The following is a 27,340-nucleotide window of genomic DNA, read 5'->3' as shown; positions in this document are numbered from 1 at the left end:
ACTCCCGCTGTATATATGGAGGATATGTGGGGGGCTCATATATGGCAGGATATGGGGCACTCACGCTGTATATATGGAGGATATGTGGGGGGGCTCATATATGGAGGATATGTGGCACTCCCACTGTATATATGGAGGATATGTGGGGGGCTCATATATGGAGGATATGGGGCACTCCCGCTGTATATATGGAGGATATGTGGGGGCTCACGCTGTATATATGGAGGATAGGTGGCGCTCACGCTGTATATATGGAGGATATGTGGGGGCTCACGCTGTATATATGGAGGATAGGTGGCGCTCACGCTGTATATATGGAGGATATGTGGGGGGGCTCATATATGGAGGATATGTGGCACTCCCGCTGTATATATGGAGGATATGTGGGGGGCTCATATATGGAGGATATGGGGCACTCACGCTGTATATATGGAGGATATGTGGGGGCTCACGATGTATATATGGAGGATATGTGGGGGGCTCATATGGAGGATATGTGGCGCTCACACTGTATATATGGAGGATATGTGGGGGGCTCATATATGGAGGATATGTGGGGGCTCACGCTGTATATATGGAGGATATGTGGAGCTCACAATATATATATGGAGGATATGTGGTGCTCACGCTGTATATATGGAGGATATGTGGGGGCTCGCTATATATGGAGGATATGTGGTGCTCACAATGTATTTATGGAGGCTATGTGGGGGCCATTATACAGTGGGTACGGAAATTATTCAGACCCCTTTAAATTTTTCACTGTTTCATTGCAGCAATTTGGTAAATTAAAAAAAGTTCATTATGTTGTCACTAATGTGCACTCTGCACCCCATCTTGACTGAAAAAAAAAAAACAAATGTAGAAATTTTTGCCAATTTAATAGAAAAAAAAATGGAAAAACTGAAATAACCCATGGTCATAAGTCTTCAGCCCCTTTTGAGCTAGTGCAGCCATGAGTCTTCTTGGGAATGATGCAACAAGTTTCTCACACCTGGATTTGGGGATCCTCGGCCATTCTTCCTTGCACATCCTCTCCAGTTCCGTCAGGTTGGATGGTGAACGTTGGTGGACGCCATTTTCAGGTCTCTCCAGAGATGCTCAATTCGGTTTAGGTCAGGGCTCTGGCTGGGCCGGTCAAGAATGGTCACAGAGTTGTTCTGAAGCCGCTCCTTTGTTATTTTAGCTGTGTGCTTAGGGTCATTGTCTTGTTGGAAGGTTAACCTTCAGCCAAGTCTGAGGTCCGGAACACTCTGGAAAAGGTTTTCATCCAGGATGTCTCTGTACTTGGCCACATTCATGTTTCCTTCAATGACAACCAGTCGTCCTGTCCCTGCAGGTGAAAAACACCCCCATAGCATGATGCTACCTCCACCATGTTTCACTGTAGGGATTGTATTGGGCAGGTGATGAGCAGTGCCTGGTTTTCTCTACACATACCGCTTAGAATTATCACCAAAAAGCTCTATCTTCATCTCATCAGACCAGAGAATCTTATTTCTCATAGTCTGGGAGTCCTTCATGTATTTTTTAGTAACCTCTATGCGGGCTTTCATATGTCTTGCACTGAGGAGAGGCTTCCGTCGGGCCGCTCTGCCATAAAGGCCCGACTGGTGGAGGCTGCAGTGATAGTTGACTTTGTGGACCTTTCTCCCATCTCCCTTCTGCATCTCTGGAGCTCAGCCACAGTGATCTTGGGGTTCTTCTTTACCTCTCACCAAGGCTCTTCTCCCACAATTGCTCAGTTTGGCTGGACGGCCAGGTCTAGGAAGACTTTTGGTGGTCCCAAACGTCTTCCATTTAAGGATTATGGAGGCCACTGTGCTCTTAGAAACCTTGAGTGCTGCAGAAATTCTGTTGTAACCTTGGCCAGATCTGTGCCTTGCCACAATTCTGTCTCTGAGCTCCTTGGCCGGTTCCTTTGACCTCATGATTCTCATTTGGTCTGACATGCACTGTGAGCTGTGAGGTCTTATATAGACAGGTGTACGCCGCTCCAAATCAAGTCCTATCAGTGTAATTACACACAGATGGATTCCAATGAAGGAGTAGAACCATCTCAAGGAGGATCACAAGGAAATGGACAGCATGTGACTTACATATGAGTGTCTGAGCAAAGGGGCTGAATACTTAAGACCATGTGAGATTTTGGTTTTTCTTTTTTAATAAATTTGCAACAATTTCTACATTTGTTTTTTTTTCAGTCAAGATGGGGTGTAGAGTGCACATTGAGAAAAAATGAACTTTTTTTTAATTTACTAAATGGCTGCAAAGAAACAAATTGAAAAATGTAAAGTGGTCTGAATACTTTCTGTACTCCCTGTATATAAGAGAAAATGTGGTGCTCATGCTGTATATATGGAGGATATGTGGAGGGGGGCTCACACTGTATATAGGAGGCTTTATGATGGCTCATTATATATAGGAGGCTATTTGGGGGCTCATGCTGTGGATATGGAGGCTATGTGGAGGGCTCATTATATATAGGATGCTATGTGAAGGGCTCATTATATATAGGAGGCTATGTGGAGGGCTCATTATATATAGGAGGCTATGTAGAGGGCTCATTATATCTAGGAGGCTATGTGGAGGGCTCATTATATCTAGGAGGCTATGTGGAGGGCTCATTATATCTAGGAGGCTATGTGGAGGGCTCATTATATATAGGAGGCTATGTGGAGGGCTCATTATATATAGGAGGCTATGTGGGGGCTCATTATATATAGGAGGCTATGTGGGGGCTCATTATATATAGGAGGCTATGTGGGGGCTCATGCTGTGAATATGGAGGCTATGGGGAGGGCTCATATGAAGGCTATGTAGGGGTTCATTATATATGGAGGCTATGTGGAGGGCTCATTATATCTAGGAGGCTATGTGGAGGGCTCATTATATCTAGGATGCTATGTGGAGGGCTCATTATATATAGGATGCTATGTGGAGGGCTCATTATATATAGGATGCTATGTGGAGGGCTCATTATATATAGGAGGCTATGTGGAGGGCTCATTATATATAGGAGGCTATGTGGAGGGCTCATTATATATAGGAGGCTATGTGGAGGGCTCATTATATATAGGAGGCTATGTGGAGGGCTCATTATATCTAGGAGGCTATGTGGAGGGCTCATTATATCTAGGAGGCTATGTGGAGGGCTCATTATATATAGGAGGCTATGTGGGGGCTCATTATATATAGGAGGCTATGTGGGGGCTCATATATAGGAGGCTATGTGGGGGCTCATGCTGTGGATATGGAGGCTATGGGGAGGGCTCATATGAAGGCTATGTAGGGGTTCATTATATATGGAGGCTATGTGGGAGCTTCCACTGTTTATAGATTTGATAGCCGAGTGTATATAGAGGCTATGTGGCGGCACATACTGTATACATAGGACTGTCAGCATCCTTAATTCTGCTCAATATTAAAGGACAATTAATATTAATTAATATTGAGCAGAATTAATTTCAGGCTATTGGTTCGGCCTCCACCACCATCAGTCTCATGTGGCCCTGGCGCAGCCCTGCTCCAGGCTATGCTGCAGGGGACTCCTGAATCCAGCTACTCCTTCCTACGGCACAGTCCGGTGAATCCTGCTGCTGAATCAGGCTACAAACGAAGTTCTGCTGCAAGTTCCTCATTGCATTAAGTCTCTGCTGTTCCTGCTCCTCGAGGACCCATGTGCTGACCATCACCGCTGAATCACCGCCTCTAGTCCGTGGCCTACTGTTTGGAGAATCCATCTCTCCAGGAGGGAAAGATCTGCCATCTTCCTACAAAGCACGTTCTCCACCATCCGCCACCGTTTCGCTAGAGGCTGCATCCTGGGCTTCAGCAAACACCTTCATCCATCAAGATGGTCTGGAAGTTTCAAGTTGTCGTCCCTGTGCCATTGTAGTGGGGGTCATTATAAGGGTCCGATCGAAATAAATTTTTAACTCTGTGGCCCCCCCCCCCATTGATTCTTGGACAAAGTTTTTACCAAACCCTCCAGCATGAGATCATCAGGCAGTGTCGGATGTGAAGACAAGAGGGAGGACATGTCCACTTCCTGGGCAGAGTCATCAGTGCTTCACATGGCCGCCTCTTCTAGGGGACCCGACCACCGGCCGTACCGCACTTTTCACCCCCCCATTACTCTGCGGAGTAATCACAAGACACCGGTGACGCCACCGTGCAGTGTTGGGCAGTTTATTTCTGCACTCAGGTTACAGTCCACAGTATCTATACGACTACAGGTCACTGCAGTGTCCGCCGTGCCGTGTACACACTCCACCCCACACACAGGATAAATAGCTTTATATATCAACCACGTGCAGCGGCGGGAAGTGCAAGGCTACGTGCGGCTTTAGTGTCAACAGGAAGCAAAAGATTCTGGGGAAAACTATGGGGGGGGGGGGGGGCAGAACTTCTGCGCTAGTGTTACTGGTCGTGCTGGACTCCAAACATCCAGACCCCCCGCCAAGATCAGATGAGACCACGGGGCAATCACTGCCCGCAACACAGACCGCGGGAAAACTTCATATCAGCCATGGTAACAGTGCAAGCTGAGAGCTATATACACCCCGTGTACACACCCACCCTATATACATATACCACCTGTACACAGTATGACAGTGATTACAGTGATTGTATGGATGTGGGGGAGGGGCGACACGCTCCCCTCATAGCAGCGATCTCCTTCCACAAAAATCAATAAAACCAGAAAGAAAAGAAAAAACAAAATATGCTAAAAAACATGAAAAATTCCAGGTGCGAGTCCTTCACTCACGCCCCGCTGTCCGTGGCAGGTGACACGTTCCGTTCCCACCGTTCCTTGCATCCCGCCTTCTCTTCTTCCTCGCTACAACATGCTCAGACCTTCCGTCTTCATACTGGGGTTTCCTGGTCACAGAGGTCAGGGGCAGAGTTCTGACGGCGCATGCGTGGGGGTGCGGTGTAGGGGTGGTACTTGTAGGGGCGCTCCTGCGGGGAGGAGGAGTGACGCTTTGTCGCCTGCGTCCCGCCGTCGCCTTCTCTCCCATGCGATCTCCTCCGGGGCGGCTGCTCGCCGTTCTGACGGCTGTGGCGATTATTGGGGCGCCGGCCTCGGTTGGAGCCTCCGTCCAGAGAGTTCCGCCTCTGCTGGTGCTCTTCCTCCTCCGGCCGCCGGAGGACATTATGCCTTTCACTGTCATCCTCCCCGTCATTCCGCCTCTCCTCTGACCACGGATTGGTCAACTCTTCTACCACGTAGGTGGCCCCCGGAGCCCATGAGAACCGATGCTGTGGATTGCTCTTAAAGGGGAAGCGCAGCTTGCAGTCCAGTGGTGGGATGAACTTGCCGGTGCCGGGGGGTCGGCGGAGGCAGCGATTCACCTGCTGCTGCTGAAGGTTCTGAACTCGGGTTTGCTCTTGTTTTACCCAACGCATCCGACCCCGGCGAAACGTGGCGTCGTCTTCCATCAGCTGAGACACGCGCTGGCCCTTTGGAGAATGGTCGGGTGAGGCCTCCCCGCGGCTGCCGGTCACTGGCTCCTCATCATTGGAGCACCAGGCGAAAGGAGGCTCGTCAGAGTCATCGTCAGCCGCGTCGTCCTGAGAGGAGGAACAAAGGAGGAGGTTACAGAGGACAGACACGGCGTGCGGCTACACGGAGCGACCCCACGTGTCTAATACATCGGTCACAGCCAGAGCAGAAGAGACGCCACGTGTCTAATGCACCAGTCACAGCCAGAGCTGCAGCGATATCAGGACTAATGCACCAGTCACAGCCAGAGCTGCAGCAACTTCAAATCTAATGCATCTGAGCTCCCACAATGCACTGGTGAAGATGTAGTATTTGACCGGAATTCAGCAAAATTGTGCATGCAGCTCTGGAGGAGACAGTGGGGTCAAGGAGCTGGGATGCGACCAGCAGCAGTTCCTCACCTGTGTGACGGGCATCACCCGCTCCATCTTCATCATGCGATCTCTCAGTGCCCGGATCTCTTCGTCCTTCATGTTGTTCTGCAGTTTCACCTCCTGCAGGATGTCCGTCAGTTTGTCTATGTGCGCCTTCAGGTCCTGAACGCCCCCCTTGCCCCCATCGTCCTCTTCGCCCACCCCCACGGTGTCCCACACATCCCGAGCCACGGCCTTCCACCACTCCTTCTCGTTGGCGTCCCTCTTGCCGTAGGTGCGGCTCAGCTCCTTCATCTTGATGACGGACATGGCCTCGATCTCCTGCTTGCTGTGCTTGAAGTCGTTCAGGGCCACCTCGTAGCAGATTTCCTTCACCGCCTGCATTTTCAGATCCGCCAGAGTCAGCCACCGCGGGTCCTTACCCAGCCGGCGCCGCTGGGGGATCTGATACACTTTAATAGGTTCCCGTCTCTTGCCGCTGCTCGGGAGGCCGCAGCGCCGTACGATGCTCTGCACGCGGCCCGGCGGGACCTTCTCCCGCAGAGAGGTAATGAGACGCCAGCTTTCTTCACACGAGCGCTTGTCAGAGTCATCGCCACTGTCCGAATCGCCATACTGCAGGGGAAGGGAGGAATGGGTTAACAACGACAGTCCAATATGGCGGCTACCTGGTGGAAGAACCACACTCACCAGTCGCTGCTGCTCCAGGGTCAGGTCCGCTTCTTCCTTCTCCCTCTTGTACTGGAACTCCAGGTCCTGCAGTCTGGGGAGAAGCAGCCATTAATGCCCTCAGTGATGGAGCAGCTGTACCAGCCCTCAATGATGGAGCACCCCCCCCACTGGAGCAGCTGTACATGCCTTCAGTGATGGAGAAGCTGTACCAGCCCTCTGTGATGGAGCGTCCCCTGCTAGAGCAGCTGTACCAGCCCTCGATGATGGAGCACCCCCCATTGTAGAAGCTGTACGTACCCTCAACGATGGAGCACCCCCCCACTGGAGCAGCTGTGCATGCCTTCAGTGATGGAGCAGCTGTACCAGCCCTCGATGATGGAGCGCCCCCCACTGTAGAAGCTGTACGTACCCTCGATGATTGAGCTCCCCCCCACTGGAGCAGCTGTACCAGCCCTCAGTGATGGAGCGCCCCCCCACTGGAGCAGCTGTACCAGCCCTCTGTGATGGAGCGCCCCCCGCTGGAGAAGGTGTACATGCCCTCGATAATGGAGAAGCTGTACCAGCCTTCGGTGATAGAGTGCCACCCCCGTTGGAGCAGCTGTACCCGCTCCACACTCACCGTTTCTCCATCTCGAGCTTAATATCGATGCCCTGCTTCTCCAGCAGCTCCCGCTGGGCAAAGTTCCAGTCTACGGGTTCAGCCTGGTTCTCCACCGCCGCGCTGCTCCGCTCTCGCTCCAGCCGCGCCTGCTCCGGGTGATTAAAGCGGAAGACGTGGTTCTTCCCCATAACTATTCTGTTACCTGCAGAGAGAGAGAAGGGCATTCACACACGGCCCCCAGGAGTTAGTCACACGCGGCCCACTCCCCCGGGAATCGGCAATCTTGGCACACGTCCAGTCACCATCACTCCCATGCTGAACATCCCGGTTACTGACCTGACTTCAGCACCAGCGGCTCCGTCACTTGCTTCCCGTTCACATAGGTGTCGGCACCTTCACACGTCTCTAATGTGACAATCACTGCGGCAAAAAGGAGAAAGGAGGTGTGACTGGTGCAAGGTTTACCCCGTATACACTACCAGCCCCGCACAGTTGGGCCATCCATCCACGCCCTCCGCCCGCGCACCGTCCCATTATCTCCATCCACGCCCTCCGCCCGCGCACCGTCCCATTATCTCCATCCACGCCCTCCGCCCCTGTGATGAGGGAACAGCCGCCATCTCGGAACAGGCATACTAACAGAGATTGGCGTGACTCCATTTTGTCTCCTGGTCACAGGTCTGCAGAGAGGAGTGCTTTTGGCCCCCACCTTTTCTAATGAATAAAGTTCCTATTAGTATGGTTATGGCTGAGCTCAGTGTAAAATGCAGAATGTACTTCAAAGCTCAATTAGGAAGCCATGCCAGCAGGGGGCTTGGAAATGCTTGGGGGCTTCATTACAATACGCATGCCAAGTGGCCACTGGATACACATCTATTATGGCAGCCCAGTCGAACCGTCTCCAACATGGAATTGTGAATTATGGACGCATCGTCCGAGGTACAGGCTCATAAAAAATATTCTCCTCGCCCTAAAGAAATTGTGCACCTAACAGTGCGACTCCCGTGGCGGTGGGAGGTCTGAAACCCAAGATATAGGGATCAGCCTCCCACAGGGACCGAACGGGTCCAGGTTTGATCCCTGTACGACCGGCAGAACAAACCACAGGCGCTGGTACTGCCCGTGCGTTGATCCGATCATCCTGAGAGAAGTTATCCCATTTATTAGATATTGGAATAAATCTTGCAGGGAGGCAGAGGGGGTGGAGATTGCTAAGCCCACCCAGCTGCAGGCGGGGGGGCTCAGCCAGGTTTAAGAAGAGCTGAGGTCACTGGGAGAGACTGACTCCACAAAAGAAGATGATGATGATGATGATGATTATATCTTAAGGAACAGGGTATGCCAGCCAGAGGGGAGCAAGCACATGCTTTCTGGGGGCTGCCCGGCAACTAAGTTTTGGACCTGCGGAATGCTGCGCCCCCCCGGCTTCCACAAGCGACCTTCAACCTGGTAAATTGACCTCCAGCTTTATACCTTTAAGCCTTGTATTATTGTTGTTATATTGTACTCTGACTGTAACTCTTGATATATTGTGATTGTATATTTCTTGTAATTATCTAGTGCGCCCTTAAGGCAATTAAATCATAAATTAATTTTGGGCTGATCCTTTTACTCTGATTGCGAATCTTAGAATACCCAGTGTGGGTAACAGGGCAGTCTCACCGGCAGCCATTTGCTCTAGGTGCAGTTCCCTTACTGACCTGAGAGACAAAGGGGGCGCCGGAGAGCTGGGCCTGTGTAGTGACGTCCCGGATTGGTGACGTGGGAGGAAGGGGTAATCCTTCACAGCCCCATTATCTCCATCCATCCACCCACGCCCTCCGCCCGCGCACCGTCCCATTATCTCCATCCACATCCTCCGCCCCATTATCTCCATCCATCCACGCCCTCCACCAGCGCACTGTCCCATTATCTCCATCCATCCACGCCCTCCACCAGCGCACTGTCCCATTATCTCCATCCATCCACGCCCTCCACCAGCGCACTGTCCCATTATCTCCATCCATCCACGCCCTCCACCAGCGCACTGTCCCATTATCTCCATCCATTTACGCCCTCCACCAGCGCACTGTCCCATTTTCTCCACACCTTCTCCGTTCTCCTTGGTCTTGCAGTGGAAGAGGCAGTGCTGCTCCTTAATGAACTGACCGCTCAACCTGATGTCAACATCCACCTGACCGACCCTGAAGAAGAGACAGCGAGAGTGAGGGAAAGAGAAAAGGCAATGAAAGTCCAACAGGTAAGGAAGAGACGGCGAGAGTGAGGGAAAGGAACAGAAGAAAGGCAACGAGAGTCCAACACCTGAGAAAGACAGTGATTGTGAGGGAAAGGAACAGAAGAAGAGATGGCATGAGACGCCGACTGAGACAAGGAGGAGACTAATGCCATGAGAAGTAGTGAGGTCTCCTTCAATGGAAGTCTTCACACAGAGGCTAGACAGAAACTGTCTGAGATGATTTAGTGACTCCGGCATTGAGCAGAGGGCTGGACACGACAACCCCGGAGGTCCCTTCCAACTCTCAAATTCTAGGATTCTAATGAGAGGGTGAACAGCTGGGGCTGCAGTACCAGGTTCGGCCATGCGTACGGAGGAGCTGGTGGAGGAGAGTGTTAGATCGGCGGTAGCACCCCGGGGACATTACCGTGTGACGCCCTCCTTTATGTGGTACAGGAGGCACTCGGACATCAGGGGGTCTTCATTCAGATTCACCAGGTGCGGGATCTGTGCACAACATACAGCAGAGGGGTCACATTACGACTGTACGCACCTGGCAGTAGCAACCAATGCCGGGTACAGACCACGCTTACCGTTTTTGGAGAGAAGACTCCCACAGTGCCGCCATCTTCTCTTAGAGCCACGCCAATTTCTGCCAAAAGCGACTCCCTAATAAGAGAAAGTGAGGATTATACTGATTTACCGTCACCGTCTGACAGCTGTCGGCCCCCTGCTCCCATCACACACCATCAGCTGCCTCCTCCAGCTCCCATCACACCCCGCCATCAGCCTCCTCCAGCTCCCATCACACACCGCCAGCTGCCTCCTCCAGCTCCCATCACACACCGCCAGCTGCCCGCCCCTGCTCCCATCACACACCGCCCGCTGCCTCCTCCAGCTCCCATCACACACCGTCAGCTGCCTCCTCCAGCTCCCATCACACACCGCCAGCTGCCTCCTCCAGCTCCCATCACACACCGCCAGCTGCCCGCCCCTGCTCCCATCACACACCGCCCGCTGCCTCCTCCAGCTCCCATCACACACCGTCAGCTGCCTCCTCCAGCTCCCATCACACACCGCCAGCTGCCCGCCCCTGCTCCCATCACACACCGCCCGCTGCCTCCTCCAGCTCCCATCACACACTGCCAGCTGCCTCCTCCTGCTCCCATCACACACCGCCCGCTGCCTCCTCCAGCTCCCATCACACACCGCCAGCTGCCTCCTCCAGCTCCCATCACACACCGCCAGCTGCCTCCTCCTGCTCCCATCACACACCGCCAGCTGCCTCCTCCTGCTCCCATCACACACCGCCCGCTGCCTCCTCCAGCTCCCACACACCGCCAGCTGCCTCCTCCTGCTCCCATCAAACACCGCCTGCTGCCTCCTCCTGCATCCATCACACACCGCCAGCCGCCTCCTCCTGCATCCATCACACACCGCCAGCCGCCTCCTCCTGCATCCATCACACACCGCCAGCCGCCTCCTCCTGCTCCCATCACACACCGCCAGCTGCCTCCTCCAGCTCCCATCACACACCGCCAGCCGCCTCCTCCTGCTTCCATCACACACCGCCAGCCGCCTCCTCCTGCTCCCATCACACACCGCCATCAGCCGCCCGCTCCATCACACACCGCCATCAGCCGCCCGCTCCATCACACACCGCCATCAGCCGCCCGCTCCATCACACACCGCCATCAGCCGCCCGCTCCATCACACACCGCCATCAGCCTCCCGCTCCATCACACACCGCCATCAGCCGCTCGCTCCATCACACACCGCCATCAGCCGCCCGCTCCATCACACACCGCCATCAGCCGCCCGCTTCATCACACACCGCCATCAGCCGCCCGCTCCATCACACACCGCCATCAGCCGCCCGCTCCATCACACACCGCCATCAACCTCCTCCTGCTCCCATCACACACCGCCATCAGCCGCCCGCCCACCTCTCCATACGTATGGCCTCGGTCTTGCGCAGCTTCTCCTCCCAGGTCTCGTTCAGTTCGGCGATGATCTTCTCCGTCTCCTGCAGCCGCTCCATGGCCTCTTCTGTACAGATGGAGACTTGGTCCTCGGCCTCGTCGTGCAGCTGACCGTTCACGGCGGGGGGCGACGTGGGAGGAGCAGGAGGGGGAGGGGAGCCCGGCTCGGATGGTAATGATGGGGGACATGCGGAGAATTGCAGAGGGGCGCCGGGTACAGATATTCCATCCTCCAGGGTCAGATCTATGCAAGTATAGGGGAGGGGTAGTAATGGAGGCAGACTAGGGGGCGCTACAGTCCCCACGGGGCCCAGCACTCACCCGCCAGACCCTGGCTGTACAGGAGCTGCCGCAGCCGCGCCACCTCCTCCTTCAGCTCCCTGATCAGCTTGGCGTTGGGGTCCTCATTAATGATGGCGTTACATCTTATCTGCTTGGCGCGGTCGGCGTAGCTGGTAACAAAGTGCAGGTGGTAATCACTATTCTGCATGCTTCAGAGCTGAAATCCCCCAGCATGCCCTGCACCACCAGCACTTACCGGAGGGTGCTCAGCGTCTCCTCGTAGTTTATGTCGGCCGGGCTGAGGGCCGCGATCATCGCCGTGCGGGAGTTCCCACCTGCAGCACAGACCCTCATTACTAGGAGCCCAGGGCCCTATGACAACCCTTCCGGCCACACGTCTTCACACTCACCCAGGTTCTCCTTCAGCAGCCAGGTCAGGGCAGAGTCCCGGTAAGGGATAAAATCAGATTTCTTCTTCTTGGATTGCTGACAACACAAGATTAGTGGCAGCGGTTATGGCGGCCGTACCGCGCGGTGGAGAACCCGCCCCCTGGTGGTGACAAGCTGCATACTTACATGTGGCGGTACATCTCCTGCTATGTGACGCGCAGCATTAGAGAGAGACAGAGGTGAGATATGGAGACCCCAATAACCCCCAACACATCAGTGACACGGCCCGGAGATTATAACAGCACTGGAGCGTAATAAGCCGCACAGGGAGCACTCACCATCTCCGCCAGAGCCGAGATCACCTTCCCCAGCGTGGTCAGCGACTTGTTAATGTTCGCTCCTTCCTGCAACACAAAGTCTGGTCAGATGGGGGATGTGTGACCGCCCCCTGCTGGAGAGAGGCAGTATGACAGCTCTACAGTCAGGTGAGATGGGGGATGTGTGACTGCCCCTGCTGGAGAGAAGCAGTATGACCGCTCCACAGTCAGGTGAGATGGGGGATGTGTGACTGCCCCTGCTGGAGAGAAGCAGTATGACCGCTCCACAGTCAGGTGAGATGGGGGATGTGTGACTGCCCCTGCTGGAGAGAAGCAGTATGACAGCTCTACAGTCAGGTGAGATGGGGGATGTGTGACCGCCCCCTGCTGGAGAGAGGCAGTATGGCAGCTCCACAGTCAGGTGAGATGGGGGATGTGTGACTGCCCCCTGCTGGTGAGAAGCAGTATGACCACTCCACAGTCAGGTGAGATGGGGGATGTGACTGCCCCCTGCTGGAGAGAAGCAGTATGACCACTCCACAGTCAGGTGAGATGGGGGATGTGACTGCCCCCTGCTGGAGAGAAACAGTATGACAGCTCCACAGTCAGGTGAGATAGGGGATGTGACTGCCCCCTGCTGGAGAGAAGCAGTATGACAGCTCCACAGTCAGGTGAGATGGGGGATGTGTGACTGCCCCCTGCTGGAGAGAGGCAGTATGACAGCTCCACAGTCAGGTGAGATGGGGGATGTGTGACCGCCCCCTGCTGGAGAGAAGCAGTATGACCACTCCACAGTCAGGTGAGATGGGGGATGTGTGACCGCCCCCTGCTGGAGAGAAGCAGTATGACAGCTCCACAGTCAGGTGAGATGGGGGATGTGTGACTGCCCCCTGCTGGAGAGAGGCAGTATGACAGCTCCACAGTCAGGTGAGATGGGGGATGTGACTGCCCCCTGCTGGAGAGAAGCAGTATGACAGCTCCACAGTCAGGTGAGATGGGGGATGTGACTGCCCCCTGCTGGAGAGAAGCAGTATGACAGCTCCACAGTCAGGTGAGATGGGGGATGTGTGACCGCCCCCTGCTGGAGAGAGGCAGTATGACAGCTCCACAGTCAGGTGAGATGGGGGATGTGTGACCGCCCCCTGCTGGAGAGAAGCAGTATGAAAGCTCCACAGTCAGGTGAGATGGGGGATGTGTGACTGCCCCCTGCTGGAGAGAGGCAGTATGACAGCTCCACAGTCAGGTGAGATGGGGGATGTGTGACCGCCTCCTGCTGGAGAGAGGCAGTATGACAGCTCTACAGTCAGGTGAGATGGGGGATGTGTGACCGCCCCCTGCTGGAGAGAAGCAGTATGACAGATCCACAGTCAGGTGAGATGGGGGATGTGTGACTGCCCCCTGCTGGAGAGAAGCAGTATGACAGCTCCACAGTCAGGTGAGATGGGGGATGTGTGACTGCCCCCTGCTGGAGAGAGGCAGTATGACAGCTCCACAGTCAGGTGAGATGGGGGATGTGTGACTGCCCCTGCTGGAGAGAAGCAGTATGACAGCTCCACAGTCAGGTGAGATAGGGGATGTGTGACTGCCCCCTGCTGGAGAGAAGCAGTATGTCAGCTCCACAGTCAGGTGAGATGGGGGATGTGTGACTGCCCCCTGCTGGAGAGAAGCAGTATGTCAGCTCCACAGTCAGGTGAGATGGGGGATGTGTGACTGCCCCCTGCTGGAGAGAAGCAGTATGTCAGCTCCACAGTCAGGTGAGATGGGGGATGTGTGACTGCCCCCTGCTGGAGAGAAGCAGTATGTCAGCTCCACAGTCAGGTGAGATGGGGGATGTGTGACTGCCCCCTGCTGGAGAGAAGCAGTATGTCAGCTCCACAGTCAGGTGAGATGGGGGATGTGTGACTGCCCCCTGCTGGAGAGAAGCAGTATGACAGCTCTACAGTCAGGTGAGATGGGGGATGTGTGACTGCCCCCTGCTGGAGAGAAGCAGTATGTCAGCTCCACAGTCAGGTGAGATGGGGGATGTGTGACTGCCCCCTGCTGGAGAGAGGCAGTATGACAGCTCTACAGTCAGGTGAGATGGGGGATGTGTGACTGCCCCCTGCTGGAGAGAAGCAGTATGACAGCTCCACAGTCAGGTGAGATGGGGGATGTGTGACTGCCCCCTGCTGGAGAGAAGCAGTATGACAGCTCCACAGTCAGGTGAGATGGGGGATGTGTGACTGCCCCCTGCTGGAGAGAAGCAGTATGACAGCTCTACAGTCAGGTGAGATGGGGGATGTGTGACTGCCCCCTGCTGGAGAGAGGCAGTATGACAGCTCTACAGTCAGGTGAGATGGGGGATGTGTGACTGCCCCCTGCTGGAGAGAAGCAGTATGACAGCTCCACAGTCAGGTGAGATGGGGGATGTGTGACTGCCCCCTGCTGGTGAGAAGCAGTATGACAGCTCCACAGTCAGGTGAGATGGGGGATGTGTGACTGCCCCCTGCTGGAGAGAGGCAGTATGACAGCTCCACAGTCAGGTGAGATGGGGGATGTGTGACTGCCCCCTGCTGGAGAGAAGCAGTATGACAGCTCCACAGTCAGGTGAGATGGGGGATGTGTGACTGCCCCTGCTGGAGAGAAGCAGTATGACAGCTCTACAGTCAGGTGAGATGGGGGATGTGTGACTGCCCCCTGCTGGAGAGAGGCAGTATGACAGCTCCACAGTCAGGTGAGATGGGGGATGTGTGACTGCCCCCTGCTGGTGAGAAGCAGTATGACAGCTCCACAGTCAGGTGAGATGGGGGATGTGTGACTGCCCCTGCTGGAGAGAAGCAGTATGACAGCTCCACAGTCAGGTGAGATGGGGGATGTGTGACTGCCCCCTGCTGGAGAGAAGCAGTATGACAGCTCCACAGTCAGGTGAGATGGGGGATGTGTGACTGCCCCCTGCTGGTGAGAAGCAGTATGACAGCTCCACAGTCAGGTGAGATGGGGGATGTGTGACTGCCCCCTGCTGGAGAGAGGCAGTATGACAGCTCCACAGTCAGGTGAGATGGGGGATGTGTGACTGCCCCCTGCTGGTGAGAAGCAGTATGACAGCTCCACAGTCAGGTGAGATGGGGGATGTGTGACTGCCCCTGCTGGAGAGAAGCAGTATGACAGCTCCACAGTCAGGTGAGATGGGGGATGTGTGACTGTCCCCTGCTGGAGAGAGGCAGTATGACAGATCCACAGTCAGGTGACATGGGGGATGTGTGACTGCCCCTGCTGGAGAGAAGCAGTATGACAGCTCCACAGTCAGGTGAGATGGGGGATGTGTGACTGCCCCTGCTGGAGAGAAGCAGTATGACAGCTCCACAGTCAGGTGACATGGGGGATGTGTGACTGCCCCTGCTGGAGAGAAGCAGTATGACAGCTCCACAGTCAGGTGAGATGGGGGATGTGTGACTGCCCCCTGCTGGAGAGAAGCAGTATGTCAGCTCCACAGTCAGGTGAGATGGGGGAAGTGTGACTGCCCCCTGCTGGAGAGAGGCAGTATGACAGCTCCACAGTCAGGTGAGATGGGGGATGTGTGACTGCCCCCTGCTGGAGAGAAGCAGTATGACAGCTCCACAGTCAGGTGAGATGGGGGATGTGTGACTGCCCCTGCTGGAGAGAAGCAGTATGACAGCTCCACAGTCAGGTGAGATGGGGGATGTGTGACTGCCCCCTGCTGGAGAGAAGCAGTATGACAGCTCCACAGTCAGGTGAGATGGGGGATGTGTGACTGCCCCCTGCTGGTGAGAAGCAGTATGACAGCTCCACAGTCAGGTGAGATGGGGGATGTGTGACTGCCCCCTGCTGGAGAGAGGCAGTATGACAGCTCCACAGTCAGGTGAGATGGGGGATGTGTGACTGCCCCCTGCTGGTGAGAAGCAGTATGACAGCTCCACAGTCAGGTGAGATGGGGGATGTGTGACTGCCCCTGCTGGAGAGAAGCAGTATGACAGCTCCACAGTCAGGTGAGATGGGGGATGTGTGACTGCCCCCTGCTGGAGAGAAGCAGTATGTCAGCTCCACAGTCAGGTGAGATGGGGGATGTGTGACTGCCCCCTGCTGGAGAGAGGCAGTATGACAGCTCTACAGTCAGGTGAGATGGGGGATGTGTGACTGCCCCCTGCTGGAGAGAAGCAGTATGACAGCTCCACAGTCAGGTGAGATGGGGGATGTGTGACTGCCCCCTGCTGGAGAGAAGCAGTATGACAGCTCCACAGTCAGGTGAGATGGGGGATGTGTGACTGCCCCTGCTGGAGAGAAGCAGTATGACAGCTCCACAGTCAGGTGAGATGGGGGATGTGTGACTGCCCCCTGCTGGAGAGAGGCAGTATGACAGCTCCACAGTCAGGTGAGATGGGGGATGTGTGACTGCCCCCTGCTGGAGAGAAGCAGTATGACAGCTCCACAGTCAGGTGAGATGGGGGATGTGTGACTGCCCCCTGCTGGAGAGAAACAGTATGACAGCTCCACAGTCAGGTGAGATGGGGGATGTGTGACTGCCCCCTGCTGGAGAGAGGCAGTATGACCGCTCCACAGTCAGGTGAGATGGGGGATGTGACTGCCCCCTGCTGGAGAGAGGCAGTATGACAGCTCCACAGTCAGGTGAGATGGGGGATGTGTGACTGCCCCCTGCTGGAGAGAGGCAGTATGACAGCTCTACAGTCAGGTGAGATGGGGGATGTGACTGCCCCCTGCTGGAGAGAGGCAGTATGACCGCTCCACAGTCAGGTGAGATGGGGGATGTGTGACTGCCCCCTGCTGGAGAGAGGCAGTATGACTGCTCCACAGTCAGGTGAGATGGGGGATCTGTGACTGCCCCCTGCTGGAGAGAGGCAGTATGACCGCTCCACAGTCAGGTGAGATGGGGGATGTGACTGCCCCCTGCTGGAGAGAGGCAGTATGACAGCTCCACAGTCAGGTGAGATGGGGGATGTGTGACTGCCCCCTGCTGGAGAGAGGCAGTATGACAGCTCCACAGTCAGGTGAGATGGGGGATGTGTGACTGCCCCCTGCTGGAGAGAGGCAGTATGACAGCTCCACAGTCAGGTGAGATGGGGGATGTGTGACTGCCCCCTGCTGGAGAGAAGCAGTATGACAGCTCTACAGTCAGGTGAGATGGGGGATGTGTGACTGCCCCCTGCTGGAGAGAAGCAGTATGACAGATCCACAGTCAGGCGAGATGGGGGATATGTGACTGCCCCTGCTGGAGAGAAGCAGTATGACAGATCCACAGTCAGGCGAGATGGGGGATGTGTGACTGCCCCTGCTGGAGAGAAGCAGTATGACAGCTCTACAGTCAGGTGAGATGGGGGATGTGTGACTGCCCCTGCTGGAGAGAAGCAGTATGACAGCTCTACAGTCAGGTGAGATGGGGGATGTGTGACTGCCCCTGCTGGAGAGAAGCAGTATGACCGCTCCACAGTCAGGTGAGATGGGGGATGTGTGACTGCCCCTGCTGGAGAGAAGCAGTATGACAGCTCTACAGTCAGGTGAGATGGGGGATGTGTGACTGCCCCTGCTGGAGAGAAGCAGTATGACAGATCCACAGTCAGGTGAGATGGGGGATGTGTGACTGCCCCTGCTGGAGAGAAGCAGTATGACAGCTCCACAGTCAGGTGAGATGGGGGATGTGTGACTGCCCCTGCTGGAGAGAAGCAGTATGACAGCTGAGGGGCCGATCACTCACCTTCAGACGGGTTCCTTTGGCTCCAGAAGAATCCGCTCTCTCACTTCCGGCTAAATCCACCAGGCTGATCTTGCTGACCTGCGGCACAAAGAGGGAGAAGCTGAAGTGATCCGTGTCTCCAGGCAGAGAAGTCGTCCTGTGTCCTCTGCTCACCTTCTCTGTGTCCAGGTTGGTCATTTCATCGTGTCTCCTCTGGGTGAAGACGATGGTGAAGACGGCGTGTGATCGACTGCTGGTCTCATTCATGTTGGTGGCAGCGACCGTCCTGTGCAGACACAATGTAGGGGAGGGGTGAGACCGAGCGGAGATACACGGGGCGAGGGGGAGCGAGCGGAGATACACGGGGCGAGGGGGAGCGAGCGGAGATACACGGGGCGAGGGGGGGAGCGAGCGGAGATACACGGGGCGAGGGGGGGAGCGAGCGGAGATACACGGGGCGAGGGGGAGCGAGCGGAGATACACGGGGCGAGGGGGAGCGAGCGGAGATACACGGGGCGAGGGGAGGAGCGAGCGGAGATACACGGGGCGAGGGGGGGAGCGAGCGGAGATACACGGGGCGAGGGGGGGAACGAGCGGAGATACACGGGGCGAGGGGGGGAGCGAGCGGAGATACACGGGGCGAGGGGGGGAGCGAGCGGAGATACACGGGGCGAGGGGGGGAGCGAGCGGAGATACACGGGGCGAGGGGAGGAGCGAGCGGAGATACACGGGGCGAGGGGAGGAGCGAGCGGAGATACACGGGGCGAGGGGAGGAGCGAGCGGAGATACACGGGGCGAGGGGAGGAGCGAGCGGAGATACACGGGGCGAGGGGAGGAGCGAGCGGAGATACACGGGGCGAGGGGAGGAGCGAGCGGAGATACACGGGGCGAGGGGAGGAGCGAGCGGAGATACACGGGGCGAGGGGAGGAGCGAGCGGAGATACACGGGGCGAGGGGAGGAGCGAGCGGAGATACACGGGGCGAGGGGAGGCGCGAGCGGAGATACACGGGGCGAGGGGAGGAGCGAGCGGAGATACACGGGGCGAGGGGAGGAGCGAGCGGAGATACACGGGGCGAGGGGAGGAGCGAGCGGAGATACACGGGGCGAGGGGAGGAGCGAGCGGAGATACACGGGGCGAGGGGAGGAGCGAGCGGAGATACACGGGGCGAGGGGAGGAGCGAGCGGAGATACACGGGGCGAGGGGAGGAGCGAGCGGAGATACACGGGGCGAGGGGAGGAGCGAGCGGAGATACACGGGGCGAGGGGAGGAGCGAGCGGAGATACACGGGGCGAGGGGAGGAGCGAGCGGAGATACACGGGGCGAGGGGAGGAGCGAGCGGAGATACACGGGGCGAGGGGAGGAGCGAGCGGAGATACACGGGGCGAGGGGAGGAGCGAGCGGAGATACACGGGGCGAGGGGAGGAGCGAGCGGAGATACACGGGGCGAGGGGAGGAGCGAGCGGAGATACACGGGGCGAGGGGAGGAGCGAGCGGAGATACACGGGGCGAGGGGAGGAGCGAGCGGAGATACACGGGGCGAGGGGGGGCGAGCGAGCGCAAAGACGCGGGGTGGCAATAGTCAGAGTGAGCAGAGAGCGTGCGGTGGCAATAGTCAGAGTGAGCAGAGAGCGTGCGGTGGCAATAGTCAGAGTGAGCAGAGAGCGTGCGGTGGCAATAGTCAGAGTGAGCAGAGAGCGTGCGGTGGCAATAGTCAGAGTGAGCAGAGAGCGTGCGGTGGCAATAGTCAGAGTGAGCAGAGAGCGTGCGGTGGCAATAGTCAGAGTGAGCAGAGAGCGTGCGGTGGCAATAGTCAGAGTGAGCAGAGCGCGTGCGGTGGCAATAGTCAGAGTGAGCAGAGAGTGCGGTGGGAGTAGTCAGAGTGAGCAGAGAGCGTGCGGTGGCAATAGTCAGAGTGAGCAGAGAGCGTGCGGTGGCAATAGTCAGAGTGAGCAGAGAGCGTGCGGTGGCAATAGTCAGAGTGAGCAGAGCGCGTGCGGTGGCAATAGTCAGAGTGAGCAGAGCGCGTGCGGTGGCAATAGTCAGAGTGAGCAGAGAGTGCGGTGGGAGTAGTCAGAGTGAGCAGAGAGCGTGCGGTGGGAGTAGTCGGAGCAAGCGGGTGGGGGGTGAGATGCCGGAGCAGTAAGACGCGGGACCCTCCCTAGACGTTACCTGGCCTTGTTCCCACAGTCCATGAGGTCGGCGATGTCATTGTAGGAGGTGACGGCCAGCTTGGACAGATCCTCCACGTACGGGCCAAGGATCGGATGCTCCCGCACTCTTAAGTTACCTTTGCTTTTTGGGCGCAGCAGATCCCGGACCCGCTCACAATAGATCTCCATGTAACTAACCTGGCGGGAGTGAGAGCGGAGCAGTGTAACATACGTACTGTATACACCCCGCACCTATACACTGTATACACCCCGCACCTATACACTGTATACACCATAGCCATTACCTCCACGGAGCAGGACAGGTGAGGACTCGGATTCTCAGATATTCGGGTAAATAAATCTTCACATAACTGCAATCAGAGAAGAAAGCGTTCAGGATCAGGGGCGACATCACGAGGAGTATTGGTGGAGACGCCCTCGCGCACTGCGGGCCGTCCTCCGCCAGGACCCTCCGCCAGGCCACGGACCCTCCGCCAGGCCACGGACCCTCGTTCCTTTGACTCCAGTGTTGCGCAGAAGAGCTCACTACTGGCGTTTACATCGGTGCTCGGGTGTGCACAGAGTATTGCAGATCCCCAAATGTTTTTTGGGGTGTCCAACAGTCGCGAAAAACGCAGAGCAGGAGCTCGAGCAGCGGCGATATCTGGAGCATACCCGGGCGCCCGCTGCAGACTGGAGCAGTGAGCACGTGCACGACATTCACGACCTAATGGTATCACATTCTGTGTCGTACCTGCGGGTCCACAATGCTCACTAACCCCTGGATAATAACATTCTGGAGGGGTGCGGTTTCTGAAATGGCGTCACTTGTGGGGGGTTTCCACTGTTTAGACACATCAGGGGGTCTCCAAACCTGATATGGCGTCTGTGATGAGGGAACAGCCGCCATCTTGGAACAGGCATGCTATCAGATTGGCGTGACTCCATTTTGTCTCCTGGTCACAGGAGTGCTCCTGGCCCCCACCCTTGCTAATGAATAAAGTTCCTATTAGTATGCTAACGGGCTGAGCTCAGTGTAAACTGTAGATGATATTTCAAAGCTCCATGAGGAAACCACGCCAGCAGGGGGCTTGGAAATGCTTGGGGACTTAATTAAAACACGCATGCCAAGTGGCCACTGGATACACATCTATTATGGCAGCCCAGCCAAACCGTCTCCAACATGGAATTGTGAATTATGGACGCATCGTCCGAGGTACAGGCTCATAAAAAATATTCTCCTTACCCTAAAGAAATTGTGCATCTAACAGTGCGACCCCTGTGGCGGTGGGAGGTCTGAAACCCGAGATGTAGGGATCAGCCTCCCACAGGGACCGAATGGGTCCAGGTTTGATCCCAGTACGACCGGCAGAACAAACCACAGGCGCTGGTACTGCCCGTGTGCTGATCCGATCATCCTGAGAGAAGTTATCCCATTTATTAGATATGGGAATAAATCTTGCAGGGAGGCGGAGGGGGTGGAGATTGCTAAGCCCACCCAGCTGCAGGCAGGGGGACTCAGCCAGGTTTAAGAAGAAGCTGAGGTCACTGGGAGGGACTCACTCCACAGAAGAAGACGATGATGATTTCTTAAGGAACAGGGTATGCCAGCCAGAGGGGGGAGCAAGCACATGCTTTCTGGGGGCTGCCCGGCAACTAAGTTTTTGGACCTGTGGAATGCTATGCCCCCCCCGGCTTCCACAAGCGACCTTCAACCTGGTAAATTGACCTCCAGCTGTATACCTTTAAGCCTTGTATTATTGTTGTTATATTGTACTCTGACTAACTCTTGATATATTGTGATTGTATATTTCTTGTAATTATCTAGTGCGCCCTTAAGGCAATTAAATCATAAATTAATTTTGGGCTGATCCTTTTACTCTGATTGCGAATCTTAGAATACCCAGTGTGGGTAACAGGGCAGTCTCCCCGGCAGCCATTTGCTCTAGGTGCAGTTCCCTTACTGACCTGAGAGACAAAGGGGGCGCCGGAGAGCTGGGCCTGTGTAGTGACGTCACGGATTGGTGACGTGGGAGGAAGGGGTAATCCTTCACAGCGTCCGATAATTATTCCAGCAAAATTGACATTAAAAAAAAAAAAAGGCGCTGATGAACGAGATCTCCACCGCTCCGAAATACACGAGTAGCGATACATCATTGTGACACAAACACTACGATACTTCAGAGGACAGGAATAGGACGATGTGACCCGCAGTCAGGAGAAAGGAACAACACGAGACAGGTCACAAGCACCTACTGCGGGCACAGACCGATCCTCCGCATGTGGGGAGGAAACAGCGCGTATCGCCACGAAGGCTTCATCATGGGTAAGAAGAAGAGTGGTGAGCAGCTGCCACCGGTGCACACTGGAGGTATGTGTAGTGCCCAGCGTCACTGACTGTGTGCGGCCGGAGTCAGTCACTGCCCAGGGGGATAATCCCATACTACCCCTGTACACACGGTGCCATCACCTCCATACCTGGGGGATAATCCCATACTACCCCTGTACACACGGTGCCATCACCTCCATACCTGGGGGATAATCCCATACTACCCCTGTACACACGGTGCCATCACCTCCATACCTGGGGGATGATCCCATACTACCCCTGTACACACGGTGCCATCACCTCCATACCTGGGGCATAATCCCATACTACCCCTGTACACACGGTGTCCTCACCTCCATACCTGGGGGATGATCCCATACTACCCCTGTACACACGGTGCCATCACCTCCATACCTGGGGCATAATCCCATACTACCCCTGTACACACGGTGCCATCACCTCCATACCTGGGGCATAATCCCATACTACCCCTGTACACACAGTGTCCTCACCTCCATACCTGGGGGATGATCCCATACTACCCCTGTACACATGGTGCCCTCACATCCATACCTGGGGGATAATCCCATATCACCTCCATACCTGGGGGATAATCCCATACTACCCCTGTACACACGGTGCCATCACCTCCATACCTGGGGGATGATCCCATACTACCCCTGTACACATGGTGCCCTCACATCCATACCTGGGGGATAATCCCATATCACCTCCATACCTGGGGGATAATCCCATACTACCCCTGTACACACGGTGCCATCACCTCCATACCTGGGGGATAATCCCATACTACCCCTGTACACACGGTGCCATCACCTCCATACCTGGGGGATAATCCCATACTACCCCTGTACACACGGTGCCATCACCTCCATACCTGGGGGATAATCCCATACTACCCCTGTACACACGGTGCCATCACCTCCATACCTGGGGGATAATCCCATACTACCCCTGTACACACGGTGTCCTCACCTCCATACCTGGGGGATGATCCCATACTACCCCTGTACACACGGTGCCATCACCTCCATACCTGGGGGATAATCCCATACTACCCCTGTACACACGGTGTCCTCACCTCCATACCTGGGGGATGATCCCATACTACCCCTGTACACACGGTGCCATCACCTCCATACCTGGGGGATAATCCCATACTACCCCTGTACACACGGTGCCATCACCTCCATACCTGGGGAATAATCCCATACTACCCCTGTACACACGGTGCCATCACCTCCATACCTGGGGGATAATCCCATACTATCCCTGTACACACGGGCCAATCACCTCCATACCTGGGGGATAATCCCATACTACCCCTGTACACACGGTCCCATCACCTCCATACCTGGGGGATAATCCCATACTACCCCTGTACACACAGTGCCATCACCTCCATACCTGGGGCATAATCCCATACTACTCCTGTACACACGGTGCCATCACCTCCATACCTGGGGGATAATCCCATACTATCCCTGTACACACGGTGCCATCACCTCCATACCTGGGGGATAATCCCATACTATCCCTGTACACACGGTGCCATCACCTCCATACCTGGGGGATAATCCCATACTATCCCTGTACACACGGGCCCATCACCTCCATACCTGGGGGATAATCCCATACTACCCCTGTACACACAGTGCCATCACCTCCATACCTGGGGCATAATCCCATACTATCCCTGTACACACAGTGTCCTCACCTCCATACCTGGGGGATGATCCCATACTACCCCTGTACACACGGTGCCATCACCTCCATACCTGGGGCATAATCCCATACTACCCCTGTACACACGGTGTCCTCACCTCCATACCTGGGGGATAATCCCATACTACCCCTGTACACACGGTGCCATCACCTCCATACCTGGGGGATAATCCCATACTACCCCTGTACACACGGTGCCATCACCTCCATACCTGGGGGATAATCCCATACTACCCCTGTACACACGGTGCCATCACCTCCATACCTGGGGCATAATCCCATACTACCCCTGTACACACGGTGTCCTCACCTCCATACCTGGGGGATGATCCCATACTATCCCTGTACACACGGTGCCATCACCTCCATACCCGGGGCATAATCCCATACTACCCCTGTACACACGGTGTCCTCACCTCCATACCTGGGGGATGATCCCATACTACCCCTGTACACACGGTGCCATCACCTCCATACCTGGGGCATAATCCCATACTACCCCTGTACACACGGTGTCCTCACCTCCATACCTGGGGGATGATCCCATACTACCCCTGTACACACGGTGCCATCACCTCCATACCTGGGGGATAATCCCATACTACCCCTGTACACACGGTGTCCTCACCTTTATACCTGGGGGATGATCCCATACTACCCCTGTACACATGGTGCCCTCACATCCATACCTGGGGGATAATCCCATATCACCTCCATACCTGGGGGATAATCCCATACTACCCCTGTACACACGGTGCCATCACCTCCATACCTGGGGCATAATCCCATACTACCCCTGTACACACAGTGTCCTCACCTTTATACCTGGGGGATGATCCCATACTACCCCTGTACACATGGTGCCCTCACATCCATACCTGGGGGATAATCCCATATCACCTCCATACCTGGGGGATAATCCCATACTACCCCTGTACACACGGTGCCATCACCTCCATACCTGGGGGATAATCCCATACTACCCCTGTACACACGGTGCCATCACCTCCATACCTGGGGGATAATCCCATACTACCCCTGTACACACGGTGCCATCACCTCCATACCTGGGGGATAATCCCATACTATCCCTGTACACACGGGCCAATCACCTCCATACCTGGGGGATAATCCCATACTACCCCTGTACACACGGTCCCATCACCTCCATACCTGGGGGATAATCCCATACTACCCCTGTACACACAGTGCCATCACCTCCATACCTGGGGCATAATCCCATACTACCCCTGTACACACGGTGCCATCACCTCCATACCTGGGGCATAATCCCATACTACCCCTGTACACACAGTGCCATCACCTCCATACCTGGGGCATAATCCCATACTACCCCTGTACACACGGTGCCATCACCTCCATACCTGGGGCATAATCCCATACTACCCCTGTACACACGGTGCCATCGCCTCCATACCCGGGGGATAATCCCATACTATCCCTGTACACACGGGCCAATCACCTCCATACCTGGGGGATAATCCCATACTACCCCTGTACACACGGTGCCATCACCTCCATACCTGGGGCATAATCCCATACTACCCCTGTACACACGGTGCCATCACCTCCATACCTGGGGGATAATCCCATACTACCCCTGTACACACGGGGCAATCACCTCCATACATGGGGGATAATCCCATAGTACCCCTGTACACATGGTGCCATCACCTCCATACCTGGGGGATAATCCCATACTACCCCTGTACACACAGTGCCATCACCTCCATACCTGGGGCATAATCCCATACTACCCCTGTACACACGGTGCCATCGCCTCCATACCCGGGGGATAATCCCATACTACCCCTGTACACACGGTGCCATCACCTCCATACCTGGGGGATAATCCCATACTACCCCTGTACACACGGTGCCATCACCTCCATACCCGGGGGATAATCCCATACTACCCCTGTACACACGGTGCCATCACCTCCATACCTGGGGGATAATCCCATACTACCCCTGTACACACGGGGCAATCACCTCCATACATGGGGGATAATCCCATACTACCCCTGTACACATGGTGCCATCACCTCCATACCTGGGGGATAATCCCATGCTGCTCGGGCTCCGGTTTGCCCATCATGGTGTAGGACTTCCCAGCCCCCGTCTGGCCATAGGCGAATATACAGACATTATATCCTTCGAATGCGTGCAGCAGCATCTCCTCGCCGATGTCCTTGTAGACCTTCCGCTGAGAGGCAAAGTTTGGGTCTTCTTCCTGCGTGAAGGAGGGCGAGGACCATTAGGACACAACGTACCGCTGGTGCCCAGTGACGGACCCCCGGTGCCCAGTGACGGACCCCCGGACGCGCCTCACCGTGGTGTGCGACCAGTACGAGTAGTCGAAGGTGAAGCTCTTTGCGGCATCTTTGGGCTGTTTGGGGTTTGAGATACCTGCAATAAAAAAGTAAGAAATGAACGAGGCCATGACATGTCTAAGGGGCAGTGACCCGCGAGGAACACCACAAAGGGCAAAACGGGAAAAAAGCCGCTCACATGTGCTGTCTCCCTGCATCTGAATCACACACTTGGCATCATGGGAGATTTCCCTGGCATTGAAGGGCCGCACGCGGACGGCAACTTTCACCGAAGCTCCGGACATCGTAATATGGCGTCACCGGTACCAAAGGCAAATCTACGGAGAGAAGAGGACGTCAGCGGCCGGAAGTGACAGCACCAGGGACGCCATCTCCGAAAAGAGGAAGGGAGCGCCAGGACGTACCGCCGGGCAGCGAGGTGCAGGCATACCAATATACTGTATACACATAGGTACCTCGCCAGCACTTCCGTATACACCTAGGAACCTCGCCAGCACTTCCGTATACACCTAGGTACTTCGCCAGCACTACCGTATACATGTAGGTACCTCGCCAGCACTTCCGTATACACCTAGGTACCTCGCCAGCACTTCTGTATACACCTAGGTACCTCGCCAGCACTTGTAGGTACCTCGCCAGCACACGTGTATACACAGCAGAGCTGTAATACACACACATCTCGGCATATACGTAGAGCGCTGTGGGGTGCGGAGTCCCTGCCCTGTGATGAC

General features: G+C 55.6%; 1 protein-coding gene across 1 annotated transcript in view; it reads right to left on the bottom strand.

Annotated features, from left to right (window-relative positions):
- Positions 1–4,175: 4,175 nt before the first annotated feature.
- The window catches only part of KIF1C (kinesin family member 1C), a 35,158-nt gene continuing 11,993 nt past the window's right edge, over positions 4,176–27,340 (bottom strand). The window contains exons 3-22 of the mRNA XM_069767518.1: positions 26,788–26,926; positions 26,609–26,685; positions 26,330–26,509; positions 20,486–20,551; positions 20,200–20,378; positions 18,203–18,314; positions 18,050–18,127; positions 12,364–12,429; positions 12,046–12,121; positions 11,892–11,970; positions 11,675–11,805; positions 11,318–11,597; positions 9,965–10,040; positions 9,799–9,878; positions 9,245–9,339; positions 7,493–7,576; positions 7,175–7,358; positions 6,574–6,646; positions 5,911–6,498; positions 4,176–5,577 (exon numbers count right to left, since the gene is read on the bottom strand). Of these exons, the coding sequence (XP_069623619.1) occupies positions 4,870–5,577; positions 5,911–6,498; positions 6,574–6,646; positions 7,175–7,358; positions 7,493–7,576; positions 9,245–9,339; positions 9,799–9,878; positions 9,965–10,040; positions 11,318–11,597; positions 11,675–11,805; positions 11,892–11,970; positions 12,046–12,121; positions 12,364–12,429; positions 18,050–18,127; positions 18,203–18,314; positions 20,200–20,378; positions 20,486–20,551; positions 26,330–26,509; positions 26,609–26,685; positions 26,788–26,893 (3,318 nt within the window). The 5' untranslated portion in view covers positions 26,894–26,926 and the 3' untranslated portion in view covers positions 4,176–4,869. The remainder of the gene's footprint in view (positions 5,578–5,910; positions 6,499–6,573; positions 6,647–7,174; positions 7,359–7,492; positions 7,577–9,244; positions 9,340–9,798; positions 9,879–9,964; positions 10,041–11,317; positions 11,598–11,674; positions 11,806–11,891; positions 11,971–12,045; positions 12,122–12,363; positions 12,430–18,049; positions 18,128–18,202; positions 18,315–20,199; positions 20,379–20,485; positions 20,552–26,329; positions 26,510–26,608; positions 26,686–26,787; positions 26,927–27,340) is intronic.

Source organism: Ranitomeya imitator, chromosome 4 (assembly GCF_032444005.1).
Source record: "Ranitomeya imitator isolate aRanImi1 chromosome 4, aRanImi1.pri, whole genome shotgun sequence".
NCBI classification, from domain to species: domain Eukaryota; kingdom Metazoa; phylum Chordata; class Amphibia; order Anura; family Dendrobatidae; genus Ranitomeya; species Ranitomeya imitator.
The sequence above is the reverse complement of the archived record's forward strand: the minus strand, read 5'-3'. Positions and strand labels throughout refer to the sequence as shown.